Below are 13556 nucleotides of genomic sequence, written 5' to 3' on the forward strand. Positions count from 1 at the left end.
TCGTTATCCCCCATCCCCACGTATTTAGTGTTACAATGCATGCCCCATTTCAATCGTTTCTAAAGTTTTTTCGTTGCTTTGATTAGATGTCATACGATAGGAAAATACAATACATCATATATATATATATCATTTCCTTTTATTAACATACACATTTTGTTTAGGGAAAATCATTTTTTATGCCCCCGAAGGTGGGCATATTAAAATCGCACCGTCCATCCGTCTGTCTGTCCGCCCGTCCGTCCTTCTGTCCATCCGTGTGTCCAGCTCAATAACTCGTGTCCGGGCTGTAACTTTCCCTTGTATGGACAGATTTTAAAATAACTTGCCACATGTGTTCCACATACCAAGACGACGTGTCGCATGCAAGACCCGTGTCCCTACCTCAAAGGTCAAGGTCACACTTAGTGTTTATTCACAATGGAGTGCTGCATATAAGGACATAGAGTATAGGTTGTCGTGTCCGGGCTGTAACTTTCTCTTGTATGGACATATTTAAAAATAACTTGCCACATGTGTTCCACATACCAAGACGACGTGTCGCGTGCAAGACCTGTGTCCTTACCTCAAAGGTCAAGATCACACTTAGTGTTTATTATGCCCCCCTTCGAAGAAGAGGGGTATATTGCTTTGCACAGGCATGTCAGTCGGTCGGTCGGTCCGTCGGTAGACCAAAGCTTGTCCGAGTGATAACTCAACAATTCCTGGACGTATGGTCATCAAACTTGACATGAAGGTTGGGCCTGACCAGTAGATGACCCCTATTGATTTTAGGGCTCATCGGGTCAAAGGTCAAGGTCACAGTGACCTTTAATGGTAAAATAATTTTAAAGCTTGTCCGAGTGATAACTCAACAATGCCTAGACCTATGGTCATCAAACTTGATATGGAAGTTGGGCCTGACCATTAGATGACCCCTATTGTTTTTGGGGGTCATCGGGCCAAAGGTCAAGGTCACAGTGACCTTGAATGGTAAAAGGATGTCCGAGTGATAACTCGACAATGCCTGCACCCTTGGCCCTCATTCTTGACTTGGAGATTGGGCCTGACCAGTAGCTGACCCCTATTGTTTTTGGGGCTCATCGGGTCAAAGATCAAGGTCATAGTGACATTGAATGGTAAAAGGTTGTCCGAGTGATAACTCAACAATGCCTGCACCCATGGCCCTCATAATTGACTTGGAGGTTGGGCCTGACCAGTAGCTGACCCCTATTGTTTTTGGGGCTCATCGGGTCAAAGGTCAAGTTAACAGTGACCTTGAATGGTAAAAGGTTGTCCGAGTGATAACTCAACAATGCCGGCATCCATGGCCCTCATAATTGAATTGGAGGTTGGGCCTGACCAGTAGCTGACCCCTATTGTTTTTTGGGGTTATCGGGCCAAAGGTCAAGGTCACAGTGACCTTGAATGGTAAAAGGTTGTCCGAGTGATAATTCGACAATGCCTGCACCCATGGCCCTCATAATTGAATTGGAGGTTGGGCCTGACCAGTAGAAGACCCCTATTGTTTTTGGGGGTCATTGGGCCAAAGGTCAAGGTCACAGTCACCTTGTATGGTTAAAGGTTTTCCGTGTGATAACTTGACAATGCCTGCACCCATGGCCCTAAAACTTGACTTGGAGGTTGGGCCTGGCCAGAAGATGGTCCCTATTGATTTTATGGGTTATTGGGCCAAAGGTCAAGGTCACAGTGACCTTGAATGATAAAAGGTTTTCTGAGTGATAACTCAACAATGCCTGCACCCATGGCCCTCAAACTTGACATGGAGGTTGGGCCTGACCAGTAGATGACCCCTATTGATTTTAGGGGTCAAAGGTCAAGGTCACAGTGATCTTGAAACCAAACTCTTCAATTCCGTCAATTCCTGGACCTATGGTCATCAAACTTGACATGAAGGTTGGGCCTGCCCAGTAGATGACCCCTATCGACTTTGGGGGTCATCAGGCCAAGGTCAATGTCACAGTAACCTTTAACGCTAAAAAGTTAACAAATCTTCTCCCACTGATATCTCAACAATGCCTGAACCTATGATCATTAAACTTGACATGGATGTTAAGCCTGACCAGTAGATCACCCTTTTTGATTTTAGGATTCATAGAGCCAAAGGTCAAGGTTACAGTGATCTTGAATGGTAAAAGGTTGTCCGAGTGATAACTCAACAATGCCTGAACCCATGGCCTTCAAACTTGACTTGGATTTGCATCTAACTTGTAGATGACCCCTTATGATTTAAGGGGTCATTGGGTCAAAGGTCAAGGTCACAGTGACCTTGAACGAAAAAGACTTGTCTGTGTGATAACTTGACAATGCCTGCACCCATGGCCCTCGAACTTGACATTTAGGTTTCTAGTGACCAGCTGATGACTGGATTTTGAGTTCATAGAGTAAAAGGTCATGGTCATAACACACTCTATCCTCACACTTTAATGGTCATAATCTTAAAATTGCCTTAACGGCAACAAATCAGCTGTCATTTCGGTCCATGCATATTTCATTCAATTGTCCATATAATCCTGACAACATTGCACTCAGGGGGGGCATAATGTTTGACAAACATCTCTTGTTCACAATGGAGTGCTGCATATAATTTTGAAATAACTTGCCAAATGTGTTCCATATACCAAGACGATGTGTCGCGTGCAAAACCCGTGTCCCTACCTCAAAGGTCAAGGTCACACTTAGTGTTTATTCACAATGGAGTGCTGCATATAAGGACATAGAGTATAGGTTGTCGTGTCCGGGCTGTAACTTTCTCTTGTATGGACAGATTTTAAAATATCTTGCCACATGTGTACCACATACCTAGATGACATGTTGCGTGCAAAACCCGTGTCCCTACCTCAAAGGTCAAGGTCACACTTAGTGTTTATTTACAATGGAGTGCTGCATATAAGGACATAGAGTATAGGTTGTCGTGTCTGGGCTGTAACTTTCCCTTGTATGGACAGATTTTAAAATAACTTGCCACATGTGTTCCACATACCAATACAACGTGTCGCGTGCAAAACCCGTGTCCCTACCTCAAAGGTCAAGGTCACACTTAGTGTTTATTCACAATGGAGTGCTGCATATAAGGACATAGAGTATAGGTTGTCGTGTCCGGGCTGTAACTTTCTCTTGTATGGACAGATTTTAAAATAACTTGCCACATGTGTTCCATGTTCCACGTACCAAGACGACGTGTCGCGTGCAAGACCCATGTCCCTACCTCAAAGGTCAAGGTCACACTTAGTGTTTATTCACAATGGAGTGCTGCATATAAGGACATAGAGTATAGGTTGTCGTGTCCGGGCTGTAACTTTCCCTTGTATGGACAGATTTTAAAATAACTTGCCACATGTGTTCCACATACCAAGACGACATGTCGCCTGCAAGACCCGTGTCCCTACCTCAAAGGTCAAGGTCACACTTAGTGTTTATTCACAATGGAGTGCTGCATATAAGGACATTGAGTATAGGTTGTCGTGTCCGGGCTGTAACTTTCTCTTGTATGGACAGATTTTAAAATAACTTGCCACATGTGTTCCACATACCAAGACCACTTGTCGCGTGCAAGACCCGTGTCCCTACCTCAAAGGTCAAGGTCAGACTTAGTGTTTATTCACAATGGAGTGCTGCATATAAGGACATAGAGTACAGGTTGTCGTGTCCGGGCTGGAACTTTCTCTTGTATGGACAGATTTAAAAATAACTTGCCACATGTGTTCCACATACCAAGACGACGTGTCGCGTGCAAGACCCGTGTCCCTTCCTCAAAGGTCAAGGTCACACTTAGTGTTTATTCACAATGGAGTGCTGCATATAAGGACATAGAGTATAGGTTGTCGTGTCAGGGCTGTTACTTTCCCTTGTATGGACAGATTTTAAAATCACTTGCTACATGTGTTCCACATACGAAGACGACGTGTCATGTGCAAGACCCATGTCCCTTCCTCTAAGGTGAAAGATACACTAAGTGTTTATTCACAAGGGAATTCTGAATATAAGGACATAACAGTGTAGGTTGTCAAGTATGGGTGGTATTTTTTTATGTTCAGAGGCAATTTAAAATAACTTGCCATATGTATTTGACACGTAAAGGTAAGATCAACTTTTCATGTACTGACCTTGTTCGTAGGTCAATGTTACATTCGGGGGCATTCGTCACATACTGTGACAGCTCTTGTTTTAGATTGTGTGAACTAGTCTGTTTTTTATGAATGAGAATAGAATTGTGCTTTTTAAAGTTTATTGATAAATTTAATGCTATTTATGTTTAATGTAAGTACCTGTGTAGAAACAGTACTAGTGCTGTTATGAATGCTTCGTACTCCTTGGATGTTAAACAGGTTTATTCCGAACTACTTTGCTTCGCCAAACGTATGCATGACTCACTGTTGTATCAGGGCATGTGTGCTTATATAAATTGAAAGCCTAATGTCTAAAACTATGCCAAGAATACACCAGAACGAAGCTTTTATGCAAAAATGAAAACATCTCATTAGAAATATAAACGCTTAAAATCATAGAATGAATAGTATTTTGTTATTGTGTAGCAGGTAAATTACAATGTATAGTATTTGAAATGAAGCATTAGCAATGCGAAACCTGAGATACAACTATTTTAACACTAAGACAATAATTATATTTGTTTCTTATCTCATAAAAGTCAAATAAAAAATCACCATTACAAATAAGCGTGCTTCAGGGTCACGTCAGGTTTAAATAACAAATCCTGCAGGTGATGGGACACTTGCGGTCGGTAATAATTTCTGAAACATCATGGGCTAAACTAGAGTGAATATCAATACTGTATGTTATCTTCCTACCAGAGCCTCCATTATCTTGACCCTCATTAATCTGATAAATATAATGATCTAAAATAGTTATATTCTGCTAAAATAAAACGCCGGGATACATAATTACAGCGCAGAAATAGCCGAACAGGCAAAAACTCATACCCGGACTGCAACACGACCAATCCATTTGTATGCTTTTGACGTCATTCTGTTAAACATAGAGCGCATTGAGACAAAAAAATGGGTTAAAACGACATGAATAGAAGTAGTTCTTTGGAGTTTGCGGTCTGCGCATGCGCAGATAGTCTAAAAACTGTTGAAACTAAATAAGTTGAGTTCGTGATGACATATCTTGACTAAACTTGGTGTACAGGAAGAGTTTATAGATACCTTTCATGGGATTGCTTTTGGGGTCCCTAGATTCAAGGTCAAGGTCACTGTTACTAAAAATAGAAAAACATTTGAAACTGAATAACTTTAGTTAGGGTTGACATATCTTGACCAAACTTGATCTATAGGAAGAGTTTATGGATACCTTTTATGGGATTGCATTTGGGGTCCTTATGGTCAAGGTCACTGTTTAAAAATAGAAAAATGGTTAAAACTGAATATCTTTAGTTAGGGTTGACATTTCTTGACCAAATTTGGTCAATAGGAAGAGTTTATGGATACTTTCATCGGATTGGGTTTTGGGGTCCCTAGATTCAAGGTCAAGGTCACTGTTACTAAAAATAAAAAAAACAGTTTAAACTGAATAGTTTTAGTCAGGGTCTACATATCTTGACCAAACCAGGTATAAAGGAAGAGTTTATGGATACCTTTCATGGGATTGCGTTTGTGGTCCCTAGATTCAAGGTCACGGTCACTGTTACTAGAAATAGAAAAACGGTTGAAACTGAATAACTTTAGTTAGGTTTGACATATCTTGACCAAACTTGGTCTATAGAAAGAATATTTGGGTACCTTTTATGAGATTGCGTATAGGTCTCTAGGGTCAACATCAAGGTCACTGTTACTAAAAATAGAAAAACAGTTGAAACTGAATAACTTAAGTTAGGGTTGACATATCTTGACCAAACTTGGTATAAAGGAAGAGTTTATGGAGAACTTTCATTGGATTGTGTTTGGGGTCCCTAGGATCAAGGTCAATGTAACCAAAAAAAGAAGAATGGTTGAAACTGAATAACTTCTTGGGTTTGCTTTGGGTTCCCTAGGGTCAATGTCAAGGTCACTGTTACTAGAAATAGAAAAACGCTTGAAACTGAATAACTTTAGTTAGGGTTCACATATCTTGACCAAACTTGGTCTATAGGAAGAGTTTATGGATACCTTTTATGGGATTGCAATTTGGGTCCCTAGGGTTAATGTCAAGGTCACTGTTACTAAAAATAGAAAAACGGTTGAAACTGAAAAACTTTAGTTAGGGTTGACATATCTCTACCAAACTTGGTCTATTGGAAGAGTTTATGGATACCTTTAATTGGATTGCATTTGGGGTCCCTAGAGTCAAAGTCACTGTTACTAAAAATAGAAAAACAGTTCAAACTGAATGACTTTAGTTAGGGTTGACATATCTTGACCCAACTTGGTATAAAGGAAGAGTTTATGGATACCTTTTATGTGATTGTGTTTGGGGTCCCTATGGTCAAGGTCACTGTTACTAAAAATAGAAAAACAGATACAGGCTGAAGTCCTTCTGTAAATCATTGAAAACCTGGTTTCGTCGCATTGTGGCATTTCTTGTATTATAATGAAATGCTGCATATATGCACATATATGTCATAACCGGGCTGTAATTTTGTCATGTATATGACAGATTTACAACAAAACTTGGCTCAAGTGTTTGGCATATAAAGATTGTGTGTGGTATGCAAGATTTACATGCATACATCAAAGGTCAGTGTTTGATCTTTAACTTTTCATGTACTGACCTTGTCCATAGGTCATTGTCACATTTGGGGGCATTTGTCACATACTGTGACAGCTCGTTTTTCATGAAATAGACAAAATTCAAGTTCAGTTTCTTTTTTATGCAAAGATGTACCAATGAGTAGAGCTCTGTGATTGTGGTGTTTCAGGTGCTGATCCTTGAGCCCACTAAAGTGTTTGTACCCAGCTACCTCCAGGTGAATCAAGATGAAGACAGCAAGGTATGGCTTTAATTCAAATGAAAGCAATATAAGGCTTTAATGCAGGTGGTAGCAAGGTTAGACTATTGAGGTGTGATAAACATAAGACTGTAATGCAGGTGGAAGCAAGAAAAAATTGTGGTATCAAGGTTAAGCTGTAATGCAGGTGAAAGCAAGATAAGGCTGAAATTCAGGTGTTAGCAAGGGTAGGTTGTAATGCAGGAGGTAGCAAGGTTAGCATGTAATGCAGGTGATATCATGGGTAGGTTGTAATGCACGTGGTATCAAGATAAGGATGCAATTTAGGTTGCCACAAGGTAAGGCTGCAATGCTGGTGGTATCAAGGTTAAGCTGTAATGCTGATTGTATCAATGTCAGGCTGTAATGCAGGTGGTATCAGTGTTAAGCTGTAATGAAGGTGGTATCAAGGTTAGGCTGTAATGCAGGTGGTATCGATGTAAGGCTGTAATGCAAGTGGTATCAAGGTTAAGCTGTGATGCAGGTGGTATCAATGTAAGGCTGTAATGCAGGTTGTATCAAGGTAAAGCTGTGATGCAGGTGGTATCAATGTAAGGCTGTAATGCAGGTTGTATCAAGGTGAGGCTGTAATACAGGTGGTATCAAGGTTAGGCTGTAATGCAGGTGATATCAAGGCTAGGCTGTAATGCTGGTGGTATCAAGGGTTAGCCTATAATGCAGGCGGTATCAATGTAAGGCTGTAATGCAGGTTGTATCAAGGTGAGGCTGTGATGCAGGTGATGTCAAGGCTAGGCTGTAATGCTGGTGGTATCAAGGTTAAGCTGTAATACAGGTGGTATCAATGTAAGGCTGTAATGCAGGTTGTATCAAGGTTAGGCTGTGATGCAGGTGGTATCAATGTAAGGCTGTAATGCAGGTTGTATCAAGGTGAGGCTGTAATACAGGTGGTATCAAGGTTAGGCTGTAATGCAGGTGATATCAAGGCTAGGCTGTAATGCTGGTGGTATCAAGGGTTAGCCTATAATGCAGGCGGTATCAATGTAAGGCTGTAATGCAGTAGGTATCAAGGTTAGGCTGTAATGCATTTGGTGGCAAATTTAGGCTGTAATGCAGGTGGTATCAAGGTTAGGCTGTTATGCAGGTGGTATCGATGGTTAGGCTGCAATACTGATGGTATCAACAATTAGGGTGTACTGCAGGTGATCAGAAAGTAAGGATGCAATGCTGTAATGCAGGTGGTATCAATGTAAGGTTGTAATGCAGGTGGTATCAATGTAAGGCTTTAATGCAGGTGGTATCAAGATTAGGCTGTAGTGCATTTGGTGGCAAAGTTAGGCTGTAATGCACGTGGTATCAAGGTTAGGCTGTAATGCACGTTGTATCAAGGTTAGGCTGTAATGCAGGTAGTATCAATGGTTAGTCTGCAATACTGATGGTATCAATAATAAGTCTGTACAGGTGATCAGAAAGTAAGGATGCAATGCTGTTAATATCAAGGCTAGGATGCAATGCAGGTGGACACAAGGTTAGGATGCAATGCTGGTGATATCAAGGTTAGACTCTGATGCAGGTAGTATCAAGGGTTAGGCTGTAAAGCATTTTGTATCAAGGTGACGCTGTGATGCAGGTAGGTCAAAGTTAGGCTATAATGCAGGTGGTATCAAGGGTCTGCTGCAGTGCTGATGGTACCAAGGGTAAGATTGTAATGCAATTAGTATCTAGGTTAGGATTCTATGCTGTCAGTATAAAAATTAGGCTGTAAACACTGGTGGTATCAAGTGTTAGGCTGTAATGCATTTGGTTATAAGGTAATGTTGCAATGCAGGTGGTAATAAAGTAATGCTGTAATGCAGGTGGGTTCAAGGTAATGCTTTAATGCATGTGGTATCAAGGTTAAGCTGTAATGCAGGTGGTGTGAAGGTGAGGCCAATGCAGGTGGTATCTTGTTAGGCTGTTATGCTGGTGATATGAAGGTAAAGTGGTAATCCTGGTAGTATCAAGGTAAGGCTGTATGTAATACATTTGGTATCTGGATAAGGCTGTAATGCAGGTGGTATCCAGGTAAAGCTGTAATGCAGGTGGTGTGAAGGTGAGGCTAATGCAGGTGGTATCTTGTTAGGCTGTTTTGCTGGTGGTATGAAGGTAAAGCTGTAATGCAGGTGGTGTGAAGGTGAGGCTAATGCAGGTGGTATCTCGATAGGCTGTTATGCAGGTGGTATCAAGGTTAAGCTGTAATGCAGGTGGTATCAAGGTAAAGCTGTAATGCAGGTGGTGTGAAGGTGAGGCTCATGCAGGTTGTATCTCGTTAGGCTGTTATACTGGTGGTATGAAGGTAAAGTGGTAATTCTGGTAGAATCAAGGTAAGGCTGAATGTAATACATTTGGTATCTGGATAAGGCTGTAATGCAGGTGGTATCCAGGTTTGCCTGTTATGCAGGTGGTGATAACTAGAGTAAATAAATACAGCATTACTAAGTTGGAAACTTAGTGAACTGAGCCAAATGAACAGGTAAATATACATGATACAGATGGTTTTTGTGTCGCCTGAAAAGACGACATATAGGGGTTACTTTTGTCGGCGGCGTCCGTGGCGGCGGCGGTGGCGCCACAGCAGCGGCGGCGGTGGCAGCGTCGGCGGCGGCGTCCGCGTCCCATTTTCGCTTGTCCGGGGTATATCACCTAAACTATTAGTGGTATCAACTTGAAATTTCATATGTAGATAGATCTAATTGAGGGCAAGTGCAGTGCACAAGAACTGTTACTCTAGCTTCCATATTTTTAGAGTAATTGCCCTTTGTTATTTTTCATGCTTAAAGTTTTGTCTGGGGCATATCTTGTAGAATATAAGAGTTATCAACTTGAAACTTCATATGTAGATAGATCTCATGGAGGGCAAGTGCAGTGCACAATAACAGTATCTCTTGCTTTCTTAGTTTTAAAGTTATTGCCCTTTGTTAATTTCCATGCTTAAAGTTTTGTCCGGGGCATATCTTGAAGAATATAAGAGGTATCAACTTGAAACTTCATAGCTAGATAGATCTCATTGAGGGCAAATGCAGTGCACAAGAACCGTAACTCTTGCTGCCATATTTTTAGAGTTATTGCCCTTTGTTAATTTTCTTGCTTAGGTTTTGTCGGTGGCATATCTCGTAAACTATAGGAGGTATCAACCTGAAACTTATTCCGTAGGTATATCTGATTGAGGGAAACTGCAGTGCACAAAAACCGTAACTCTTGCATCTATATGTTTAGAGTTATTGCCCTTTGTTAATTTTCAAGCTTAAATTTGGGGCCTTTCTCGAAAACTAGAAGAGTTATCAACTTGAAACTTTATAGATAGATAGATCCTATTGAAGGGGATCACAGTGCTCAAAAACTGTATCTCTTGCTTCCATATTAGAGTTATTGCCCTTTGTTAATTTTCATGTTTAATCTTACCTTTTACAAAGTGCTCAAGGTGAGCTATTGTGATCGGTCTTTGTCCGTCTTCCGTCCGTCAACAATTGCTTAAAGAACATCTCCTCTGAAACTACCTGGCCAAATTCAATGAAACTAAAATGCCAATCTAACAGCTATAATGTCGACAGTAAATAATTCGTCAGGCGACACATCCGACTCGCGGAGTTCTAGTGTCTTTATATAATACACGTCGGTCTCAATAGAAGGATATTTGCTAAAATCGAAAATTAAAAAGAACAGGTATCTTTCTAATGATTTCAAGCTACCCCTGATTGATTTACTACATTCAGAATGTACATGTGTACAACGTGTGTCGAAAGGGTAAGCTGCAGCACGAATGGCTGTTTCCTGCCCACCACATCAAGGGTGTTAGTCTTTACAAACGAGATGTCCGAGCCGTATTCCTCTATGTCACAGAAAACGCTGACGACTTTCACATTTTCTTCTCTTCAGAGACACAGAGGCAGTTGTAAGTTGAAATGGTTTTAAGAAATATTTTGTTGGGTCGTTTAAATTTGTTTCATTGTTTTATTCATGCTAACAAAGGTGGGTTTGTTTGACGACGGTCTGTGGCATAATACACACTAATTCCTCAGTTTAAGATGGAATTTTCCCATTTTAAAAACACATATTACCTTAATATATTTTCATGCCTGATATATCATCCTTGTTTACTGTTGATGTATGTGCCCTTGATCAAATGAAATGCAGCCACATGGACAAACCAGACCAGTGTTTTTAGCTCACCTGAGCACAAAGTTCTCAAGGTGAGCTATTGTGATCGGTCTATGTCCAGCGTCTGTCGTCCGTCGTTTCTCGATCAGCGTCAACAAATGGTTATAATCATCTTCTTCTCTTATCCCTTTAGCACATAGACAAGTGGCCAGATTACACCTCCCAGTCAATAGCCATCTTACTGATAAGCAGTCCTTATCTGTATAGGTACTTTTCAGGATATTTGAAAATAAGCAAATGAATACAACAGTATGACCTTAAAATCAATATTACTCCAAATAATTGTTTCCAAATCTTTTTTATGCCCCCGAAGGTGGGCATATTAAAATCGCACCGTCCGTCCGTCCGTTCGTCTTCCGTCCGGCTCTGTAACTTTCCCTTGTATGGACAGATTTTAAAATAACTTGCCACATGTGTTCCACATACCAAGACGACGTGTGGCGTGCAAGACTCGTGTCCCTACCTCAAAGGTCAAGGTCACACTTAGTGTTTATTCACAATGGAGTGCTGCATATAAGGACATAGAGTATAGGTTGTCGTGTCCGGGCTGTAACTTTCTCTTGTATGGACAGATTTTAAAATAACTTGCCACATGTGTACCACATACCAAGACGACGTGTCGCGTGCAAGACCCGTGTCCCTGCCTCAAAGGTCAAGGTCACACTTAGTGTTTATTCACAATGGAGTGCTGCATATAAGGACATAGAGTACAGGTTGTCGTGTCCGGGCTGTAACTTTCCCTTGTATGGACAGATTTTAAAATAACTTGCCACATGTGTTCCACATACCAAGACGACGTGTCGCGTGCAAGACCCCTGTCCCTACCTCAAAGGTCAAGGTCACACTTAGTGTTTATTTACAATGGAGTGCTGCATATAACGACATAGAGTACAGGTTGTCGTGTCCGGGCTGTAACTTTCCCTTGTATGGACAGATTTTAAAATAACTTGCCACATGTGTTCCACATACCAAGACGACGTGTCGCCTGCAAGACCCGTGTCCCTACCTCAAAGGTCAAGGTCACACTTAGTGTTTATTCACAATGGAGTGCTGCATATAAGGACATAGAGTATAGGTTGTCGTGTCCGGGCTGTTACTTTCTCTTGTATGGACAGATTTTAAAATAACTTGCTACATGTGTTCCACATACCATGACGACGTGTCGTGTGCAAGACCCGTGTCCCTGCCTCAAAGGTCAAGGTCACACATAGTGTTTATTCACAATGGAGTGCTGCATATAAGGACATAGAGTATAGGTTGTCGTGTCCGGGCTGTAACTTTCTCTTGTATGGACAGATTTTAAAAAAACTTGACACATGTGTTCCACATACCAAGACGACGTGTCGCGTGCAAGACCCGTGTCCCTACCTCAAAGGTCAAGGTCACACTTAGTGTTTATTCACAATGGAGTGCTGCATATAAGGACATAGAGCATAGGTTGTCGCGTCAGGGCTGTTACTTTCCCTTGTATGGACTTTCCCTTGTATGGACAGATTTTAAAATCACTTGCTTCATGTGTTCCACATACGAAGACAAGGTGAAAGAAGTGTTTATTCACAAGGGAATTCTGAATATAAGGACATAACAGTGTAGGTTGTCAAGTATGGGTGGTATTTTTTTATGTTCAGAGGCAATTTAAAATAACTTGCCATATGTATTTGACACATAAAGGCAAGATCAACTTTTCATGTACTGACCTTGTTCGTAGGTCAATGTTACATTCGGGGGCATTCGTCACATACTGTGACAGCTCTTGTTATGTGAATACATTTTTTATAGATAATTAAATTATCTAATAAATGGTGTCAATGATGAAATATAAAATTATTTTATTTCATCTGTAAATGCATTTCCAAGATTGAATTGTACCATTTCTTTGAAATGTCATAATTGCATTAAATCAAAGGGTAATAAAATGCTGGAATCGATCTAAATTTTATTACCCCTATCATATAAAAGACCCATCTGGATTAAAAAGCCGACAATTGATGTTCTTGTGTATAATAAACTGAATTGTGGCAGAAATATCCGGTGTCATCCAGCTGAGAGATCCAGTCTGGAGTGTCTGTTTAACTTTATTACCCCCTCATAATTTTTTTTACAAAAAGAAAGCCGGGCCTTTTTTATTTGATTCTATGTTTTACGAACACCGCCGCCCAAAGAAACTCATTTTTCAAATAAAAATAAAATTGTGATTTCAGGTTTTTCCGCCGATGAAACTTTATCGCGGCAAATCATTAAAAGCAGCGGGCGTCGAAATAGCTGTGAAAATTGTTCGTGTCAATATATCTGAAAATGTTTAAACCAATGAAAAACCTTCATCGGATTTGAAGGTGCTAAAACCCGGTATACGGTAGCTTGTATGGCCCGGTACCCGATAACACTTTCCGATACAAGATTATGTTGTAGGTTATCATCAGATGATAAATCCATGTACATGTTATGACACAGTCTGTGAGTTTTTCCTATTGAAAAC

General features: G+C 40.7%; 1 protein-coding gene across 10 annotated transcripts in view; it reads left to right on the top strand.

Annotated features, from left to right (window-relative positions):
• Positions 1-13556, top strand: part of LOC128238309 (mitogen-activated protein kinase kinase kinase 15-like) — a 280117-nt gene that overhangs the window by 84279 nt on the left and 182282 nt on the right. For all 10 annotated transcript variants that reach the window (XM_052954094.1, XM_052954098.1, XM_052954095.1 and 7 more), the window contains 2 exons: positions 6857-6928; positions 10636-10814. In XM_052954094.1, the coding sequence (XP_052810054.1) occupies positions 6857-6928; positions 10636-10814 (251 nt within the window). The remainder of the gene's footprint in view (positions 1-6856; positions 6929-10635; positions 10815-13556) is intronic.

Source organism: Mya arenaria, chromosome 6, assembly GCF_026914265.1.
Source record: "Mya arenaria isolate MELC-2E11 chromosome 6, ASM2691426v1".
Classification (NCBI taxonomy): Eukaryota; Metazoa; Mollusca; class Bivalvia; order Myida; family Myidae; genus Mya; species Mya arenaria.